Here is a 21948-nt window from a genome sequence, read left to right on the forward strand (position 1 = left end):
AGAATCTGCTGCAAATTTTCTTTTCAAGGGTTTAAGAACATCTCCAAGAAAAGCTTTAAGTAAACACAGGAAATGAATACTTGTGATTCTCATTCCTTAGGTTTTTAAATATGTGAGGCGGTTCTTCTGTATGTTTTGAATTCAGCAAATCACACTGACAGGACCAAGCAAGCACTTCTGTGATGGACCACATGTCTTTTTTTTCCCTGTTCTTCTTCATTACTGACTTTAGCAGCAACTGTTTTTTGTTGTTGCTGTTTTGCTTAGTTTTTTTGTTTTGTTCTGTTACATACTCTCATTCTTTAATCTTCCTGTTATTAACTTATTTTTGTTCTGTTGAATCTCAGTAGATTTCAGAATTTATCATACAGGGAGTGACTTGTTCCAGCTACCAGAACATCTCATGCTTCTCAGCACCGCGAGCCCTGCAGAACTACGTGTGCATACAGCCCTTAAGTCTAGTGCTGTGTTTTAGCTGATGAACCTTCCGAAATCCCCACCCAATTTTGATGTATATTTTGGTTGTACATTAAGTCTGTTGGTCTGGAAAAATCTGTGAGCCTGGTTTCTTTGCAACTTGTAGAACATGGCAATAGTGTATCTCTACTTAAAGCGATTGTGAAGTAATATAGGTAAATTGGTGGCTACATTGCTACAGAGAGCTTGGAGTACAGATGAGCTTACAGTACAGGCATATATTTACCCTACTTGGAGAAGTTAACATGGACAATGAAGTATTTGTTGTAATTTTATAGTTAATGCAATAAAATACAAAATGATAGATTTTTACAAAAGAAGTCTGTGCAACGAGGGGAAAATACTGGACTAGGAAATTCTTCTTCACCTAGTGGAAAAGTACATTTTGTCAGAAGAAAAGCTAACATTGTGGAATTTCTAAATTAATTGTAGTCTTCTCCTTCCTTGTTCATAGGGTAGTAAGTTAATGGAACAAGCCCCTCCAGTAAGCTTGGTAGGTCCTTCAGCTGTCAGGACAGTGATTCAGTAAAGCCTGCTCAGTACTGCCATTCACAGTAACAGTCACATTTAACTGTGGCTTACAAAGCCAGACAAGTTATTAGTGGTGAAAGCATGTGGGTATGGGGTGATATTGGGAAAGAATACTAATGATATATTCTACTTGCCTCGTGTGGGAAATTCCTTTATGTTATATAGGCCTAAAACATGTGAACGTTAGCTGGAAGTAGTCTTCAGAAAGGCTTAGCACCTAAACTTGTGGGTATCTTTATTAATACTTCATTGGCAGAGATGTGCCTTATTTTAGTGTCACTTCTGATTTTCAGTTTGAATGGTTTTCTGTAGTTCCATGTGGGAGGCTGACTGCTGGTGTTTTACAGCAATCCTATTTCTCTTCACGCCATCTGTAAGTATGTATGTTAACTATCCTTTGCTGTGTCACCTGAGAAGAATACAGAAGTTAGCAAGGCAGGAGGCTTAGAATTTGATGATCTTTCAGGCCCCTTTCCATCTAAGCCATTCTGTGCAGTATTGCTGTACGTGTCTGTATGTACAGCAGTCATATCATGATTATATGCATTGTTGATTGTATACCTGTTACGTTATGCAGAAGCTGTTACATTTGCATAAATGTCGGGTTTAGCAGCAACACTATGGAAAAGAAGTAGGCATAGTGGAATGATATGAGGAGATAGTATAGTATTTAGTTTAAAAAAATAATAATTAAAATACAGTGGAGTAGTTCAATATTTTCCATCATTTTACACGGGTAAAAGATACTGTCTCTAAGCAGAAGTGAAATTTCCAGAAGAAAAATGTTTTACCAGATTACTGTTTTAACTGGTAGCTGGATTAGGGGATGAAATGTTCTTTTTCTTGCAGTTTCTTGCCTTTCTTTAAAATCTGAGAGATGCTCAATTCTTGGCCACTGGCTGAGCCTGAAGATTGTGTTTTAGTTCAATTTTTTTTTCCCTCTTTATGACTCTGATTTCAACAACCAGCGAAGTGAAGCTGAGAGGTTTCCATGGTTTTACTCAGAGTTCAGATTCATTTATATTATATAAGAGAAGATGACATCAATTTTAACTGTTGTTGCTGAAGTATAAGGCAAATTCAGCAGGAAGGTGGATTTTTGTATTGTTGTCAGACTACAGTTTTTTCAGGGCACTGATTGAAATCAGATGATTATGTGCACTAAAAATGGTTTACAAACAAATGATCTTACTGGTGTTTACATGTCTTGGTACTTTGATCTGTCTGTGGGAGTCTGTGTCCTGGGTGAGCTTGGAGTTTTTTTCAATATCTATGGTGCTTCTCGCTTCAGCTGAAGAAAAAACTGAGTTGCTTATATTGTGACTTCAGTGCGAAGACAGTTTACAGTCTGGCATATGGTGTTAACGTAAAATTGGCAATAGTTAACCTTAATATGACAACCTGTAAACTGGTAATTCAAAAGCTGCTGCTAGGGTAGCTTGTATCTGCTTACAGCAATAGCAGCAGCACTGCTGAAGAATATGTGCCAGCAGATAATAATGCTAAACACTGCAGACACCCAAAACGGTCTTTACCTGTGAGCTTGGAGTCCTTTGTCTGAAGTAAGGTGAAAGACGAAAGCACTCAATTTTTAGCCTCCTAAAGGGGCTCTAACCAGTAGCACTGAAATGTGGCATTGTCAGCTAACGTTGTCTTTATTTGAGGAACAGAATGGAATTTTCAGCAAGTGCATGTGGTTCTATATAAGAAGAAAATATTATCACACGAGAGGTTAAATGTTCAAGGAAGATCTAGAGGTTGCTTACTTTTCCAACAACACATGGATATGTATACTTTTTTCTTCTTGGCAATCACAGTTTATAAAAAATACAAAGAAAAGGAACTTCTCTTCCATTAAGAGCCTCAATTCTCATAATTTTGTAAGCTGTTTATTTTTGTTTTCCACAAATGCAAGCAGTCTTCAAAGTCTTTTTGCACCATTGATGTGGTTTGTTTTCTGTACATAGTGTAAAACTGACATACCTCTTTTCGAAATTATATACACCCTGTTTTCCAGTGAGTAATATTTGCATTAAAAGACTCACTGGACTTTTTAGGTAAAGATTATATTTGCTCTCACATGATTCCATACAGAAGGGAGATGAAATAATTGATGCTGATCATAAGAGCAAGCATGAGACACAGCTGATTTCTTTGAAATAGCTAAATGTGCAGTTATGTACTTTTTTCCTATCTAATTGTAGTGAGAGCTGCAGACTCTGCCTGTTTTTCATGTTAGAACTTGGCTGAAAACAGGATATCTGACAAAACAGAACTATACTTTCTTTTACCTTTTTTACTGATAACACATGAAGTTAATTGTGTTAATCTGTCAGGAACACAAGTAGCCATGCACCGTGTTTACATGGATAACTAGCTAATTAACAAGGTTCTTCCTTCCAGGACTTCAAAAATCCCTGGCAGAAAACATAACAGAAAAGTTAACTGGCAGATTCATGGGTTAAAGGGAGAAGGGGTTAAGGAGAAAAAAAAGAGATGATCTTAGTTATTGGATGTGTGAGATGTGGGTGTTTGAAGTATCTTACCTGTTCATCGTCATGGTGATTCTCCTTGGTTCAAATGTCATGCCTTGCAATTAATCCCTAAGATTTTTGATTATGAAATGCGGCGTGTGCTGTGATGTTACTTTTTTTTTTAGTGTGATTATTGTCTGTGATCTGTTGCCTTTTTAACATGATTATTCTCCAAAATGAAAATTCACTTCATCCTTTTCTAGTTGAACAGTCTATAGTAGTTTTTCAGTGTTAGCCTGGGCTTCCACTGTATTTAAGGACTCATTTTGCTTCTTAGGTAAGGAACGTATTTTGTTTTACAACAGCTTTAATGACCTTTTGTTCATTTCACTGTTACTTTGTTCTCTCAGATCAGTTCAAGGATGTAGATACAGTTTTAACCCAGTCAGTATCAGACTCCAGTGTTTTCAACATAGGAGAATATTTGTGCTTACTGGCCCATTAATAACTGTTACTTACAGCTTTTCATATGCATGGGTGGCACCCTAGAAGGGAATATCAGTATATCTGATATACAAGAGCAACCATGCTGGATCAAACCACAGGCTGATCTAGCTCAGCATTCTGTCTAATGGAGGCCCAGAGTATTTAAGGAGGAATTAAAGCAGGGTGTGTGAGTGCTCCTTCCTCTCTCTGAGTGCTTGTGTAGTAGTCCTGTTTGGCTGAGGGCTTTTCTATACCCAGTGGTGGTTTCTATGTTTTTAGTTCTTATCTGGGGATGTTTTTTCCACTGCCTTCTTTTTGTGAAGTAGTTCTTTAGCATGCACACCATTCTTTGACAAGTTTCAACATCTTATGTGGAAAACCTTTGCTTTATTTTGAATGTAAATCTAGGTATAAATACTGCTGAGAACAGCTGTAACTGCCAGAGTTTTGGCTTGGCTAGGCTAACACAGGCTGTGCATTAACATGGACTGACACACAGGCTTCAACGCTCACCCCTGTACAACCCAACTGCTTAAACTATTCCTTTTGTTGATCATTGCAGCTATGGAAAACCTTTTACTGAGACACTGGGTTTTTAAGGGATGTTATGAAGCTTATTGAAATGAAATTGATGTTGATACAAAATGTTTGATATGAAACTAGGACAAGGTGACCTGGAACTAGGACATCTTGATTGTCTTGCTGAATACTTGACTGTGATGAGGCCTATTATCTGCTGGCACAGGGATTAGTGCATGGATGGCATAGTGCTGTCCCTGTGAAAGGTTGTAGTCCTCTCTGAAGGGGACGGAGAGGAAAGAATCATCAATTAAAACCCCATGTCTCCCACCAAAAAGAACCACGTTAGAGCAATCATTTAATTGGGGCAAAGCAGTGAACAGTGTATTAATCACCTCTGAAATATCCCAACCTGTTGTAGCTAATGTTTTTTCTTTCTGTGTACAGTGTATACTTGTTAGGAAAAAATTGTTGTCCTTGCCTTCTCTTTATAGTGCACTTGATCCTCTAATGTTGTAGCTCTTATTAGAGAAGATGGTTAAAAAATAAGTTAAAACTGTTTTCCACTGCTGCTTACTTTATTCCCTCCTCTCTTACTTCTATTCTAGGTTTTGGTTTGCTTAGCTGGACCTTGCAGCTATCTCATGCTTTGAATCATTTTTATTGACTTTTTCTGAACCTTTTCCAATATCTTTAAGGAAGGGATCAGAACGTCACAGAGCATTTGGAAGATAGACATAAAGTAAAATGTAGAAATAAAGTAGAAGATCTTCAATTTTATTCTGACTTCTCCTGGGTGTTGAGTTTGTAATTTCATGATATTCAAGTATGCCTGGAATTAGTGCAGTATTCTTTTTAACAAAACTGGTGTTGATACTGCATCTGTGTTCATACAGCTTATGTATGTATGGAGAAGATTTAATGTGCATGAAGCTGGGAAGTAAGCTTAATGTATATGTGGCACAACTAGGGAGATGTACACCTGATGGTGCAACTTGAATGTGGAAACCAAACTGCAAAATGAAAGTACTGGCCAGAAGTGAACAACCCTAAAGCAGAAAAAAGCAATCTAACAGATGAAGACAATATCTTTACATGCACTTAGGTAAAAGGTAAATGATTTTAGTAGCAGAATTTTCACTGTTGCTATAGGATGGAGAAATAAACATACAGAAAGCTGTTAAGCTGGTCAGGCCATCTTCCTACTAAGATGCCACATCTTCCATCCAGTGAGTTGTAATTATATGTTTAGCAGATTGAAATGTGAAGAAGGGAAGTGTTCTACCGCTTTTTCACCTTTGCATTGTTTTCTTATCTTTGCCTATCCTGTAGAGGAAAAGAACCAAAAAAGGTAGGAAATAACTAATAGCTAAGAAACTCAGAAAATGAAAGCAACTTGTTCTTATATATACAGAAAATAGCATGCTTTCATTTCAAAATCTCCCTTGCATGATTAGTACAGTAAAACAAGATATTTTTTTCCTGGGAATGTAATGTGGCCAATTTAAAAAAGAAAAACAAACAAAAATAAAAGTCTCATGGCTGATAGCTCTATATAGTCTGATCACAAGGGTTTTCTTCCACTGTCACTGGGGCGTAGATCATGAACAGTGTGATGGACAAACCTGGAAAGAAACCTGAAGAGAGCAGTCTTGTATTTTGGCTGGAGATGTCAAAGTAGCTTTTAAGGACTGAAGACTTATTTTTTTGTATGTTTTATTTTTGATGTTACATGTTAGTGCTGCACAATGTCTTCATTATTTGATCTTTTAAAAATCTGTTTCTTTCTTCTACTCTAACATTTTGCCTGGCAACAGGGAGCGTTTGCTCATATTTCACTGCCATGCAGTGAAGTTCAGCTGTCCTAAGAGGGGAGTCGATCTCAGAATTCATCACACAATGTGTAATGCGGCTGTATGACCTGTTTTACTGCATTGTTTGCTAGTTAGGTTTGACTTCGATTGTATTCTGTGTTTAACCAGTGACAAAAAGCACCACTGGAAGATATACCATGCTGTAAAAGCATAATTCAGGTACCTGTGGTTGGCCAATGAAGCAGCAAGCTTGTTAGGTTCAATCCTGGAATAAAGTATTCTCTGCTGGGTGAAAAGAATTGCAAGCAGAATTGAATCACAAATTTGTAGGAAACAAGTAGTTATGAAAAAACAAAAGTCAAATTAAGAAGACAAGCGATTTTCTTTCTGTGTAATGAAATGCAGATAGAATAAAACCTGGAGTGTGTTACCATTAAACACATTCCTCTGGGCTTCCTTCCTTGACTTCTGTTTTGTTGAAGGCCCCATCTGCCTTTAAGTACATAACAGGATATGTTATACATTTGTTTACATTTGCATTATGTTTAGTCTCAAATGTTCCTGCCCTGGTTTGTCTCGCATTGAAGCTTTTGATGAGGTGGCAATGGAAACAATAACAGTCTTGTGTACTGTGGCTTGATACAGAGGTAGGGAGCCTTTTGCCAATACTGTTGTGATTGAGCGCCGGTTTTACAATGAATGAAATAAGTTTGGGTTCTGTAATTTGGAAAAAAAAAACCCACAAAAATGACTGTGTCTGATTTGAAAGTGCATGCAACTGAACCTTTTCTTTCTATTTTTTCTTCCTTGGGATTGTACCTTTGAGTTATTTTACCCTGGACCTGTCTGGAACTGGGAGAAGGCTGTTTGTTCTTCTTGTATTGTCTTTAGTTTTCCTCCTGCTGTCCTTGTGTGACCCAGATAAGAAAGCTTAAGTGGTTTTGTACTGAATGAACACAGACTGAGGGGGCTGCAGGATCAGCACACTGAGACAAGTTAGGTAAAAGCAGACAATAAGATGGCAGAGTGATTTGATCTGGGCTAGATTGGTCGCATGGATTAAGAAAAGGGTGAATGAAAGAGGAAATTAGAAACAAGGCAGGAGAATAAAGTAGGAAGGAAGAAGAATGAAAAGAAAAAGAATGGGAAACAATAGAGTTTGGGACACTTGGTCTGTTTAGGTACCCTGTTATAAGTGGATGCTTTCATATGTATCCGTGAACTGAGGGTGTATATGGATTAAATTAATTTCAAAATTCCAAATACTAGCTGTTTTGTGAGATAGCTCTTGTGTAACATTTTCAAAATAACATTATCTTTTAGCTGTTGAAGGAGAAGCTTTTGGTTTGAGTAATAAGGAAGAAAATGACAAGAGTCACCAAAATCTTTTGCATCAGTCACACTGACATCTGTAATTATCTGACACATTTTTGTTACCTCTTGTTATTTAAGATCAGCATCATTAGTCTTACACTGCATATTTGATAAAAGACCTGATTTTAATTTTCATCACCTGATGCAGTGAAATTACATGCTCTATGACCAGAATAAATCACGTAATTGAGGGAACAGAAAATGTTTGCTTTATATGTAGCAAGGTGTTTGGCTGACTTCTTAGTATGATCTTGTGAAATGGTGCTTCACAATTATAATTCTTTCTCCAGCCTTGGCTAAGGAAGCTTTTGCAGCTTTGTAATACTTCCCTTCTTTCTATCAGCCTTGGTCTGTCAGCTGAAAGCACCTTTTCCAGGGTCTGGATCTGGCTGGCCTCTAACTTGTTTGTATATATTCAGATCCTATATCTTATGTGTGTTTTTCTCTCTCTTCATAAGAGGAAACAAAAAATGTGGAAGAGGATTCTGCACTGAGAATTTTCTTCATTCTCAGTGTATTTTAAAGGTGTGTCATCCAAATATGCTGTGATATTTCCAGAACAGTGGACTTAAAGCTCGTCTGCAAAGATTGATGTATCCAAGTAATGTTTAACAATAATACCTGCCTGTTGAGAACAATAGAATCACTCAGGTGTATGAAGTTATTTGGGCAAGGAGTATTCTGGGATAGGGGCCTTAGTGTATAATTGTTGTGATGAAATGTCTTTGAAGCAAGCTGCTGTATGAACGTGCTGCTCTGGGTCCCAGGTACACCATTATAAGGGGTCTCAGTCATTGAAAATAAGGCGATTGTAAAACTAAATGTATGCTTTGCAAGAAGTGCTCCTAATGTTATGTACTCCAAAATACTTACTTAATTACAGGCACCATTTCAATGACTGCCGTTCTGGATTTTGCTGGTCTTCACAATGGGAATAACTGATGCACTTTTTCAAACCAGGTAGAGGAAAAATATTTTGGAAGTATTAAATTGTATGGACTTCCAGAAGTGGGGGAGGAAAAAGACTGTCTTGCTTAGATCAGAGTAACTTGCAATATATATATATATATATTGCTTTGTTGTTTAAAACAAAAATAGTCAATAATAAAACACCTTTCATTGTGGTGTAGGGTATGGAGTAATACCTGCCATGGTAGTGGGTATAAAGAATGAGAACACAGGCTGCTGGGAACCGAGAAGGGAAAAGGACTGTTCTGCTTTAACACTATACAGAGAACTGTATTTGGCAGCTTAGCTACTAGCAGTGAGCTTGGAAGAGCTTCTGCAAGTTAGTATTAGGTAAGGTCTAAAAAATTTATGAAGCAAGCACAAAGTTGTATTAGTTTTACATTGAAGACTTTGATGTTATTTTCCCCTATATCTAAAGTTTATCAGATACAGCTTCCAGCTGGTCGCATCTTCTGTCTTTACCAATTTAGTCTGGATTTTAGACTTCTGTGGAAATACTGCCTGTGCCTCAGGGCAGTGAACAAGTTCAGGTTAACAGGCTGCCCACTGCTCTGCTGTCGTGTGTTCTTGTTGTCAGTTCAGAGGCGTTTGGTAGCGATGATCTTCCAGACTATGTTAGGTGAGTTATCTGTAACCCTTACTTCATATTTTCTCCGATGTGGAGTAGAACTGCAGTCAGCATGTCGTAAATGCACTAACAGCTCGTTCTGTAAGGGTTTTTTTTTTTTTTTCAGATTACAAAACCTGTTGCCGTAGTTCTCCTGCTGCGAATGACTTTTTATTAGAGCCCTATAATAGGAGTACAGACTCCTAGTTACTATTGAGGTACGGAAGTGGGAAGCGCAAAGATTTCTTGCATTTTCAGACCAAAGTCGCGTGGATGATTTGGAGTCGAGAGATGCCTTTACTGCGGAAAGTCTGGGGTCTCCTGTGGCATCAGAGGCGGTGCCAGCGGCACAGTGCCAGAGCCGCGCTCCTTCGGAGAGGCGGGAAGCGTCCCGCCGTCTGCGGCACCTGCGGGCTCAGGTAACGGGCGGCGGCGGCGGCGCTTCCCGCTGACGTCAGGCGGGCGGGGCTCGGCCGGCCGCTGCGCCGAGGCGGCGGCGGTAGGCTGTGCTCGGCCGACATGGCGGCGGGGCCGCGCTGAGCGCCCGGGCGGCCCTTCCGTCGGCTGGCGGGAGCAGCTCCTCGCCTCCATGGACGCCTCTTCCGACCCGTACTTGCCCTACGATGGCGGAGGAGACGGCATTCCGCTCCGCGAGCTGCATAAAAGAGGTACGGGGCCCATTGCTGAGCGCTGCGGGGGGAGGCAGCTCGGGTCCGGCGGGAGCCGGCGCCGCACGGAGGGCGCGGCCGTTCCCGTCTCGTCGCGCGGAGCGGAGCGGAGCTGTGGGCGCAGCGGTGGGAGCGCGTCGAGTCGTCAGCCTTCGGCCCTCCGATAGCCGGAACGCGGTGCTCGTGTCCGCCTCTGGAACTGCCCTGCGCGCTCGCAGGCTCGACTCGCCGCGGGTTGCAGCGCGGCGGTTGTGCCGACGGCGCCGAGCTCTTACACAGCCGGAGCTTGCGGCGGTTCCGCACGCTGTTGCTCGGCCAGGAAGCCGATTAGCAGCAAGCCGGTGTTGGCAGTGCGGAGAGAAATCCTCTTTTGTTGCCTTTTGTTCCTTACTGCGCATTTCGAGCGGAACGCGTTTCCGAAATGGTTGGCTTTGTAAAAGGGGAGAAATTGCAGCAAGGATGACTTACAGTTATGTCTTCAAATTCAGTTCGAACTGCAGAGCACGTTATTACACAGCGAAGCTCTGCAGATTATAGCTTGATGTTTGCTGAAATGTGACCTGGCGTCTAAACAGCACCTAGCTTCTAAATAATCTACAAATTCTGTCATGAAAACAGCTGGGGCCAGACTGAGTGTTCACACCTTGGTGCCAGCAAGAGAACTGCCCATTGTGACATGTTGCTTTTTGCAGCTTCATTGATTTCTCTTCTACTTCTAATGTTCCAATATAGTATTTCAAAACCAGTCTTACTGGTGCTCTTCTTCTGTTTGCTATAGCAAACTTAGAGGAAAACCAAACAGAACTCCATAACTGTCATTTTTTGCCATAATTTCTTGCAAATCTGAATTTGTCAAGTGCATGTGACTCATATGAAAATTGATTCTGCACACTTTCCAGTTTGTGCAACAGATTTCATTAAAATTTGCTTGTACTTCCTGCTGTTCTATAATACCACAGTAATTCCTGTTACTGTCACTTAGCTGCCAAAGCAAGGCTCAAAATGCCAACAGATAAAACCAGAAACTTAAAGTATTCTTAACGTTTTTTATAGTACCTATGAATCTGGAATGAACCATTCCCAGGGTGTTTTTCCTTGCATAGCTCTCAGAGCGTTGAGTAAGAAGCTAGGAGAAAATGGGCAGATACTTAGAGAGAACAAGCCTGGTTGTTCAAGCGTGTGGAATTTTTTTCCTTTATTCACATTCAGTACTTAAGTCCTTCAGAATAACGTTCATGTCTTGCAAAACTGCTTTGTAACAGCAAAGCATTTGTTGCACTAATTGACTGCAGCAACTTGCCCACAGTGCTGCACCCCAACCATGATGAAATGACTGTTTAACTCATTAGGGGACTTGAAGATTTAATTAACAGACTTTACTAACATTTGATGAAGAGAAATGTAAGGTATTATTATGTCCGATCCATTGATTTCATTATGATAAGATAATTTTGTTTTCTTAATGCAAATATGCCATGAAAGATCAAGTATGAAGATTCTTAGAATATATATTGATTAGTTGTTGATCTTTTCCTTAAAGAGCAAGTAGTAAATGAGAGGGGTGAAAAAATGTAACAACATATAGAATCATAGTATGGCCTGAGTTGAAAAGGACCGCAATGATCACCCAGTTTCAACCCCCCTGCTATGTGCAGGGTCACCAGCCACCCCACCAGGCTGCCCAGAGCCACATCCAGCCTGGCCTTGAATGCCTCCAGGGATGGGGCATCCACAGCCTCCTTGGGCAGCCTGTTCCAGTGTGACACCACCCTCTGAGTGAAAAACTTTCTCTTAGTGCCTAACGTAAACCTCCCCTGTCTCAGTTTAAAACCATTCCCCCTTGTCCTGCCACCATCCACCCTCACAAACAGCCGTTCCTCCTCCTGTTTATACGCTCCTTTCAAGTACTGAAAGGCCACAATGAGGTCTCCCCAGAGCCTTCTCTTCTCCAAGCTAAACAAGCCCAGTTCACTCAACCTTTCCTTGAAGGAGAGGTGCTCCAGCCCTCTGATCGTCTTAGCAGCTCTCCTCTGGACTAAGAGCTCCACGTCCTTCCTGTACTGGGGACCCGAGGCCTGGACGCAGTACTGCAGATGGGACCTCACAAGGTATTACTGGGTACTTCTTATCTGGACTCTATTTACCTTGCTCTGTCTTGATGCTTTATGTAGTTACTGAGCACCTTAGTCTAGGCCTCATTACCTGCTGTGGTATACTGAAATATAACTGCAGGAACTCAATTCTAGTTTTGTCTTTGGTAGTTAAAAGTGCTATTTTTCTCCTTAGAAAGCATTTTGCAGTCCTGATTTGGGTTTGCATAGATGAGAATTAGCTGATGTACAAATTTTCAGAAGAATTTGTAATATATGCCACTTACTGTAGTATATATTGTATATGTTTTTTCTTTTTTGTTACTCAGTTGTTTCCCCTGGGGTGTATTTTTGTTATTCTTCCTAGCTGGACCCATTTGATAGTGTCCAATTATCAACGTCTTGCTGATCTTCCAGCCATTCATGGACATGTTAGATTTTCATCCCTTTTTATTTTTCCCTTTTCCCTCCCTCCTAAATAAACATTCACTTTACCATCCTTTAAAGGTTTGAACCATGAGCAATGCATTCCTAGCAGCCAGGCTGTCAGTAGTAAATCTGAAACTCCAGCAAGCTTGGGGGTTGTTAACCCACTTGTATTTGTTATGTATAACTAAACACGTTTTTGATTTTGGAAGTCCTTAATCCAAATGAATGAAATGCTATGCTGTTAATAATTTGCAGTTGAGCTGCTAGCCTTTTAAGATAATAAAACACGCACGTGAAGAGCAGCATACCAAATTACATCATTTTAGTAATTTTTTTGTCAGACAAAATGACTTGCAATATACTTCATTTGTTGTGCACTGAGGGTCCAATCACCACTGCATGAAAGTGGGGGTCACAATATTCCACTGCTCCCAGTACGCCATTAGCTGTGGGGAAATCTTTGCCATGTTCTGGTGTCTGGAAAGCTAATGAGGAAATCAATATTATGCTCTTCTTGGGCCTGAGCATGCCCTGACTTGGAATAATCGTATTAGCAGAATTCTTGTTTTTGTTGCATCCTGTCTTTCCCTTCCAAAGGAATACGTAAGTAGCTCTTTATGTGCATGCAGCAGCATTTTGGAATCTGATTATCTAGATTTTGGTTGTCTTGACTCTGTTACCTTAGAGGCTACATTATTTTCCTTTTGTAATGTTTGCTGTACAGAACTTCACGTATTTGCATACTTTTTTTCTTTTTCCTCTGCTGTCCATCTCATTTTTAATCAGTAAAGTTAACAGCATGAGGATCCCTATAACACTTCACTTGTGCACCTAAAGTCACTGTTTGTTACAACATGGGCTCCACTCTAAAGCCTTCTTGTTCCTCCTGCATCTAAGAAATGAGAACTGATTCTTCCACCTGAAGTAAAAGTCAAAGCTATTTGTATTTTTTAACATGTGCTATATAATGAGCACTATTTTACCACTTTGCCTTTTTCTCAGATTCCTGTGTGCTTGCAGTGCATCCAGGTCTACAGAAGTCTTTGCTTCACTCTGAGGTGTCCCTATACAACTTTCTTAGCTCCTGCTTTTTAAAGACTTTTTAAAACTAGTTTTTCTTCTCTCCTCTCATTCCCTCTGGGAGAAAATCATCACTCTCCTCTTTGTAAAGCATTTGGATTATTTTCTTTCTTTAAATCTTGTTCAGTGTTTTCCTGGTTTCCTGATATTTTAGATTTTTTTTCTTCAGCTTGTATATTGTAGTCATTTTGTATGAATTTTGGTTGTAAAGCAGAGAGTAGTTTGTAGCTGGTGAAACACGTGATTTGATGCAGTTTAGGAAATCAACCTAAAGAGGCTGAAAATTTGTAACTGTGAGCAAAGGGTGAAGTATTACTTGTTTACAAAGACTTAATGATCATTGATTATCAGTGGTAGTGAATGACAGTTTTTAAACATATCCAGGGATGGTGACTCAGCCACCTCCCTGGGGAGCCTATTCCAGTGCTTAACAACCCTTTCTGTAAAGAAAGTTTTCCTGGTATCCAACCTAAGGGGAGCCTGGTGCAATTTGAGGCCATTTCATCTTGTCCTGTCAGCTGTCACCAGTGAGAAGAGACCAACCCCACTCTCGCTCTCATAAGCACCTTTCAGGTATTGGAATAGAGCGATAAGGTCTCCCCTTAGCCTCCTCTTCCCCAAACTAAACAGCTCAAGATCCTTCAGTCTCTCCTCATAGGCCATATTCTCCAAGCCCTTCACCAGCCTTGTTTGGACCTGCTCCATCACCTCCGTGTCCTTTCTGTACTGAGGTGCCCAAAACTGAACACAGCACTCGAGGTGAGGCCTCATCAGGGCTGAGTACGGGGGCAGGATGACTTCCCTGGTCCTGCTCACCACTCCATTCCTGATCCAAGCCAGGATGCCATTGGCCTTTTTGGCCCCTGGGCACACTGCTGGCTCATATTCATATATGACTGGCCACCAACTGGATTTACCTTCACTGATCACAACTCTGGGCCTGGCCATCCAGCCAGCTTCTCCCTGAGGATGCAGTGGGGGACAATGTCAAAGGCTTTACTGAAGTCCAGGCAGACTGCATTGACAGAACGGCATACTGTGCTTCTCATTCTGAAATTTAGAAGTTATTTCTGGTCTGGAAAAGACAATAATGCTTAATGCCTTTTCTTGAGTGATTACTGACAAATTTAAATAAATTGTCAGTAGTTTGTTTTTTTTTTTTCTCCTTTCACTGAAAGTCTTCTATTTTGAAGTCTGAATATTGATACAAAAAGCAGCTCAGGCACTGCAATGTACCTTGTGCATACAAATCTTCTTTGTTCTAAGTGTAAACAATCCTTATGGTGTACACTGCACCCAGGACTCTTCCCTGCCTCCATTCCCCTTGCTGCCTAATGCCCAAGGGCACGGGTGAAGCAAAGCCTTGGATTAGTATCTGGCTTCTGGAAAGATACAGCTCCTGCTGATTTTAGCCCTCAGCAGGTTTGTATGGGCATGTCAAGGAGGGCTTATTCCAGCCTCTGGTGTAAACTGATTAGCTTCATTTTCACTCACAGCAGTGCATTTTTTTTCCTCCTTTCTCACTGCTTGAAGTAACACAAATAGAACACATTGCATGGATGTCAGCCAGGCGGACTGCAGCTGAGCAGAGTACTGTGTAGTTGTGCGTCTTCTGGAGCATGGGATGTGTGAGCTGCAGCAAACTAGTGAATTCTTATTGTAAGTGTTAGTATTAAGTAGATTACAGAGAAACACCTTGGAGAAATTGGGTCCTGTACGTGCTCTGACATTGGTTCCGTTATCATAGAATCATAGAATTCCTAGTGATGGAAGGGACCTCTGAAGGCCATCTAGTCCAGTTCCCCTGCAATGCACAGAGAGACAGCACAGCTACATCAGGCTGCACAGGGCTTTTATCCAGCCTCACCTTGAAAGTTTCTAAGGAAACTTTCATTAACCACATCACTGGGCAACCTGTTCCAGTGCCTCAGCACCCTCACTGTAAAAGACAAAAATCCTTATATCTAACCTGAATCTATTGACATTGTTTATCTATTGTGTTCACAGTTCCAAAACCTTTTTAAACAGTCATCTTTGGGGAATTTGAGCTCTGTGTAACTGATATTGCTGTATGCTGGCTGGATATTAATATTGATGTAGGAGTTCTGAATTGTTTCCAGCAGAAAGACATAATTAAAATTTAACAAGACCCCAAGGATCCGTTCATGTATTTCGGTGTAACTGGTCTGATAGTTTATTGCTATGGAAAAGAGTGAGCCATTCCCCATCTCTTCTCTCTCTCCATTCTTGGTTGAAAGCACAGTACCTTGACTCTAGGTCTGTTTAAAGGCAGAATATGCTTTTGCCTGCTTAGTTGCATCAGCATATTGGATTGGTTTTCTGTGCAGACTCATGATGTGACACAGCTGATCCAGGGGTGAGAGTGGAAGAGTATGCCCAAGAATGGGAGGTAGAAATGGGGTGAACAAAATTAGCTCAGTCTTGCTGCATTACTTGCTTGAGAGTTGTTTCATTTCAGGGAACGCTCTAAGCTGATGCAAGCTGAGTATTTTGTGATATGAATTCAGAAGATGCAGATTATATGCTATATGGCATATGAAGGAGGTCTTAGAATTTATGATAAAGCTCTGGTTTCTTGCTTACCAGCCAGTCTCTTGAGCCTATTCAGGTTCCAGGTTCCGGTCTCTGAGGAAACTGTATCTGTGTTCATTTCTTCTATAGACAATATTGGGTAATTGTTTAGATAAGCAAGCACATGGTTCAGAACCTCATAAAAATCTATTATGCACTGCTTGATTACCCAGGAAACAGTATTTGTATTAAATATTGATGTTCCACTTCTCATTTTTTTTTATGATACAAGAAGAAATACTACACATGAGGAAACAGGAAAGATTCTTGAACAGCTGTGCAGGAATTGGGAGCATCAAGTATGTTATAAAACCCCTTTTTTGTGTGAAACAGTATACTTACATAACTGAAGCACATGATCCTCATTTCTTAAAGTTTTTTGAATGTACCTTCAGTGGGATTATTGAATCATAGTGTGGAAACTGGAACCAGGTCATTCCCAGAGGAGAGAATCCTAAGAAGAAGGGACCTATGTCTGTTGGCTTTTCAGTTCTTTATACCAGGGACAGAAATAGGAGCACCCTGAAGATGTTTATGATCTAATGGATTCCTTCACTGAGCACTTGATTTGAAATGAGAAATGCAGCCTCACATGACTGTCAGCCACTAACATTTTGATTTATTAGTGTTCTGAAGTGCTTTATCTGGGAAACTTTTAAACTGTGTCATAGTGAATGAGTCAGTAATGGTTTGCTCTTGTTCTAAAGGTATTTGTCTTTGCCTTTTTCTTTTTAAATGAAGTTGCTCAAGACTTACAGGTTGTCTTCTTTTAAAAACAAACAAACAAAATCCAGGATTTTCCATCAGCTGCATGTTGCCAAGTGTTGCTTTCAAATCTTTGGAAAGAAATCTGCAAAGTTGCCAGAGTATGAGGAATCACTACAGTAGGAGGTGAAAGTGCCTTACGCAGCGTAACAAATGCTTTGCAATGTACAAAAATCAACTTTTAGTTATGTGTTTTGTCATAGTTTGAATGTCAGTCAAGATTGTGAACAGCTTGTGTGAGGTGTGTGTGTAGAGTGTAAGGAAAGGGAGATTCCTTGCTTCAAGGGGACAAGTGGCAAGGAGAAAGCTGTAACGTCTAAAACAACTTGTGTGAGTATAATAAAACATTCATTTTGTAATTTCTCTGTTCTTGCCTTATGTGAGGAGAGACTAGTCACACAAATGCAAGTTGGATCAATGTTTGGAACCAACAGCTGTTTTATATCCATTCATGTTTAGAGGGAAACTATGAGGAACAGTATGGTGTACATCAGCTCCTGCAAGGCTTGCTTTCTCCATCAAGCATCCGCACAAGTTATTTCGGATGGTTTTTCTTCATTCTCATTTACAAACAAAACACTTCCTGAGAGATAAGTGCTTTTATGCTGTTGGAATCTACTTCCCTTCTTCCTGTTTTGTCCATGGTTTTCTACGCGTTGTTCTGATCAGGCCTACCAGGATGCATTGTCTTACAGTTCACCTGAATCACAGAATCACAGCGTGTCCTAAGTTGGAAGGGACCCATGGATCACCAAGTCCAACTCCTTAGTGCTTATTACAACTATTTCTTCCAACATGTTGCAAGGTATTTATTGAAACTACTGGAACTGGGAACTTGGAATCCAACTAAGACAGTCTCAACATTCACCTCTTCGTATTCATGGCTTATTTTGTTGTTGGGTTGTTGGTTAGGTCTGTGGAGGATTTTGTGGGGTTGTTTGGTCTGTGTGTTTGTTGGTTTGTTGGTTTGGTGTTTTTTTTGTGGTGAGGTGAAGATGCTACAAAACATTTCCTTCAGTAGGCTGTGTGAAATACTCTTCAGGGCTGTGATTCTGATCTTTAATATGGACAGGTTATTGCAAGTATACCAGCAGTTAAAAAGCCGAGTTTCTTGTTTGGGAGTTGTGACTAAATATGAAGTTGTTTAGTCAGTTTTATATATGTGTTGGTTGCTTTTGTTTTGTTACTTCACTTCACTTGAAGCAATGTTTCATCACTGCCAGATCTGTTTGCTGTGTAAGGATTGTGCTGAAGGCTTGGCGCTGTGCACATGGAAGGATAACAGAGGTCAGTTACCTTCCTGGGAATAAATCAAGCAAGACCAACAGGAGTTGGATCACCTGAAAAAGGCAGTCCCCTTTCTGAGAAGAAACACATTCCTTTTATTGTCTAGAAGCTTTTAAGGTCTGCAAGCTTGCAGTGTGACTGGAGAAGCTCACTAGCTGTGAGCTGAGAATACAGGATTGGTGAATATGCTGGTGGAGAGGAACTCTAAGAAGAGACAACTACCTTGGCTCCTAAAGTTTTGTGAAGTGTGGAAGGATTGTGCCAGATTTGCTTCGTAACTTTTCCTATGAGAGGAGTTAATATTTGCCTCCCTGTAGTAACATGAATTAGTTTGGAATAACTATAATAACAAAAGTTGTCATTTTTGCTATCAGCTTCCTGATCTAAGAAAGCCTTAAGTAAACTCATGCATAAGAAGAAAAAAAAAAAAATAAGGCTTTACTTTCTTTATAGCCAAATTGCAGCTTAGGTATATGTGCATCTGGAAAATGGAGTTGTTACAGCTAGAGGCTGTGCAAGGTATTAATTACCTTCTGTGGTAATTGATAATTTCCTGCTTGGAGGCTAGACTGTTGTGTTGAAAAATACATACGAATGGCAAGGATTTAAGCACGGTCTTTAAACTGAAAATAAAATAATGAATGTGGCATGACACGATGAAATTTTGCATGTGTTTATGCTTCTGAAAATCATTATAGCTGGGAGGAACTCTACTTATGGAGTGGAGTGCTAGAGAAGGAGGGAAAGAAAGGGATGCAGACATTTGAAAGGTATATTGTATATATTGAAAGGAATATTGTAAAGATATATTTCTCTAAATTCTGCTTTGGAATAGTTCTAGGCAATGTATCATCATATTAGCTAGAGAATGTCCTGTCCTATCTCTGTCAGACTGTATCTTACATACTGATTGTCAGCTCTTGCACAGTTGTCCTCTTGATGCTCTTCTACAGAGTGGCCTTTCTACCACACTCTAGTGCAGGATGTCACTGCAGTCTGTTTCTCATTTGGCACAATATAATAGTGCATTCAAGCTCTGTATTCAAGGAAATCACCTCTTCAGCTTCACATCTTGTTCTGCATCTGCTCACCATCATTCAGTAATCATTTGTAACCCAGTGTTTGATGTGCCACATGTATCCCATCCTGTGACTTAGCAAATGCTGGCAAAGGGTGAAATTGGCACAATTTCAATGGCATTTTTAGCGTGTCCAGGCAACAACAATTCATTGTTATCCTGCTCAGATGCTTTCTGTGCAGTGTGTGGTGCTATCCCTGATGGTTTCCCTGCAAGGAACCTGGTTCCACGCCTTGTGATAGATGTCATATCAGCCACTGCTGTTTGTGAGGTTTTTCCAGCTCTCAGATGCCCTTTGCCTTACGTGGCCCAAGGCTGTGCTCCCTATAGCCTGATACTGTTTCATGTATAGCAGGACATAAAACCACACTCTGGGGCAAAGGCAAGCTTTTTGTTCTACTGTGCTCACTCAGGTTCTGGAAACTGCTTAATTTCAGTGAAATGTTACAGATTAATCATTAAGCTGTGGTTGAATTGTAATGTATGTCCCCTTGCTTTGTGAAAGGTTAATTTCATGTAAAAATAATTCTTTCAGTATGACTTCTGTTTTGTTTGTTTTTAATTTCTCAAAATTTGAGGGTTAAACTAATTATTGCAGTGTGACTTTGCTCACTGTCTCATCCAGTAGATCCTCCTACCCTTTTGAGGAGTCAGGTGTGTATGTTAGATTTCTTTCCTCGTTACCAAAATTGGAAATAGCAAGAGAACAGAATCCCTTATCCTAGAGCAAGCTTTTCACATTCACCTCCATTTGTAAATCTGATCTTTTTCTTGTTGTTAAGCTTTTATTAACTAAAATACAGATAATGCTTCTTCATATCTGTTGTCAGAGACACCAGCTGTAGCTTTGGGAAGAGACTTTGAGGTTATGGTGGAGAGGTGTGGAAGAATTTAATGCTGTGTGTTGTACTGTCATTGCTAGAGCTCAGACTTCACAAGTTTAAAGAGAAAAAACTGTGCTTTACTTCTAAATAAATCATCATTGGCAGTCGTTGGTTAGGCTGGGGTTCTTGGCATTCATAACCTTTAGAAACAGTTTCCAGGTTGGATTTTTGAAGATTTTTTTGATGTGTTGAAAAATCCCAATGCCACCACGAGACCGAGCCCATCTGAGCTGACAGTAGCGCTGGCCAACTTGTGATTTCATCTTTAAGAATAGACATTACTGTGGTGTACTGTCTGCATTGGCCAAATTATTTGGTTTGTGGTCAAACAAGTGAGAGTAACCACTCTTTAAATCATTGTTGTCTGTTTTAACCTCAACATAAATGTTCTCTTTGTAGCATTTACTGCTGCAGAAGCGCTCAGGGTGGGGGAATGAAAGCCATGTGATGTTCAGACAGGTATCCAGAAAATTATACTTGGAGTCTGTAAAAGTAGCACAGGAACTCACAATGTACCATACCATCTGCAATATACCAAAAGATATTGCAGAATTACTGACATATGTAAGCTTAAAAAAACAACTTTTTGCTCCTCTTTGGAGGAAGGAGAAATTCTCTATTGTCCTCATGTTCTTTTTAGTCTGATCACTGAAAGAAATACTACTGGGAGGTTTTGCTGTGCAAGCTGGCTGCAAAGGAATTAGGATGATAAATTGGTAGAAGACATTTTCTATTTACAGGATTTCCAACTTTTCATGACTGAGGTCTGTTCTGAGAGTTGCCTGAAATGAGGAAAAAAACCCACCAACCTACTTGCTTGACTTGCTCTTATTTTCTAGCTGCATTCACATGATCTGTTGATAATACTTTAGGTTTAATTCAGACATGTAGGAGAGTGATGAACAACAGTATGAATACTGAGAAATAACTGGCAACTTGAGGTGCTATGAACTTCAACTGCTATCTGATTTTCTTCCCTTAGTCAATTTTTCCTCTAATAGTTCATAAACAGAAATAAATTTCAAGTTAAATGTGTCAGAGCCAGTCATTTTTTCAGCTGGTTCTACTGCAATTTCTCAGGAGTCTGCACACAAAGTGAAACAATAATTTGACCGTGATACATTAATTTCTATTTAAACAGCATAAAAGATGAAGTTGCTAATGTGAAAATTTAACCTACAGTTGAATGACAAAAAAAAAAAAAAAAAAAGCAGCTAATGAAATAGCATACACATATTACAGGAAGTGTCTTAATTGCTTGCGCAGTAATTTTATATGCCCTGTCATGAACATTGCAGTACTCCTGTTTATCACAGAATTATTGTCTTTCCTCTGCCACAGGAACTCATTATACAATGACAAATGGAGGAAGCATCAACAGTTCAACACATTTACTGGATCTTCTGGATGAACCAATTCCTGGAGTAGGAACGTACGATGACTTCCATACCATTGACTGGGTTCGAGAGAAGTGCAAAGACAGAGAAAGGCATAGACGGGTACATGAGATCAATAACAATACTTGGAAGACATGTTTATTTGGATGATAGAGTTGAGGTCTGGGTTAGTAGTGGATATAAATATATGCAGACTTTAAATTTATGAGTATTTATATCAACTAGAACGACCCTCATGCTATAAATAATGCACTGATTTGCTGATGCCTGGAATCTTGCAACAGCATTGTGACTTGAAGCAGTAATTCAACTGAGTGGGAATAGTCATGCTCTACCTCCCTCCTCACCATGCCCCCTTTCCCAGTGCAGTTTTACAGTACTGTTTTGCTTGCAGTTGTTGTATACTTAAGGCTATTTTCCACTGTAG

The 21948-nt window shown here is 40.0% G+C and overlaps 1 protein-coding gene across 7 annotated transcripts in view; it reads left to right on the forward strand.

Annotated features, from left to right (window-relative positions):
• Window positions 1-21948, forward strand: part of CLCN3 (Cl-/H+ antiporter 3) — a 58973-nt gene that overhangs the window by 15569 nt on the left and 21456 nt on the right. For 5 of the 7 annotated variants that reach the window (XM_031588779.2, XM_031588781.2, XM_090138678.1 and 2 more), the window contains exon 3: window positions 21466-21623. In XM_031588779.2, coding sequence (XP_031444639.1) covers window positions 21466-21623 — 158 coding nt within the window. Of the gene's footprint in view, window positions 1-8703; window positions 9920-21465; window positions 21624-21948 lie in introns of those variants that run through there. The other 2 variants (XM_031588780.2, XM_031588782.2) reach the window with 2 other exon arrangements.

Source organism: Phasianus colchicus, chromosome 4 (assembly GCF_987193195.1).
Source record: "Phasianus colchicus chromosome 4, bPhaCol1.hap1.1, whole genome shotgun sequence".
Lineage (NCBI taxonomy): Eukaryota > Metazoa > Chordata > Aves > Galliformes > Phasianidae > Phasianus > Phasianus colchicus.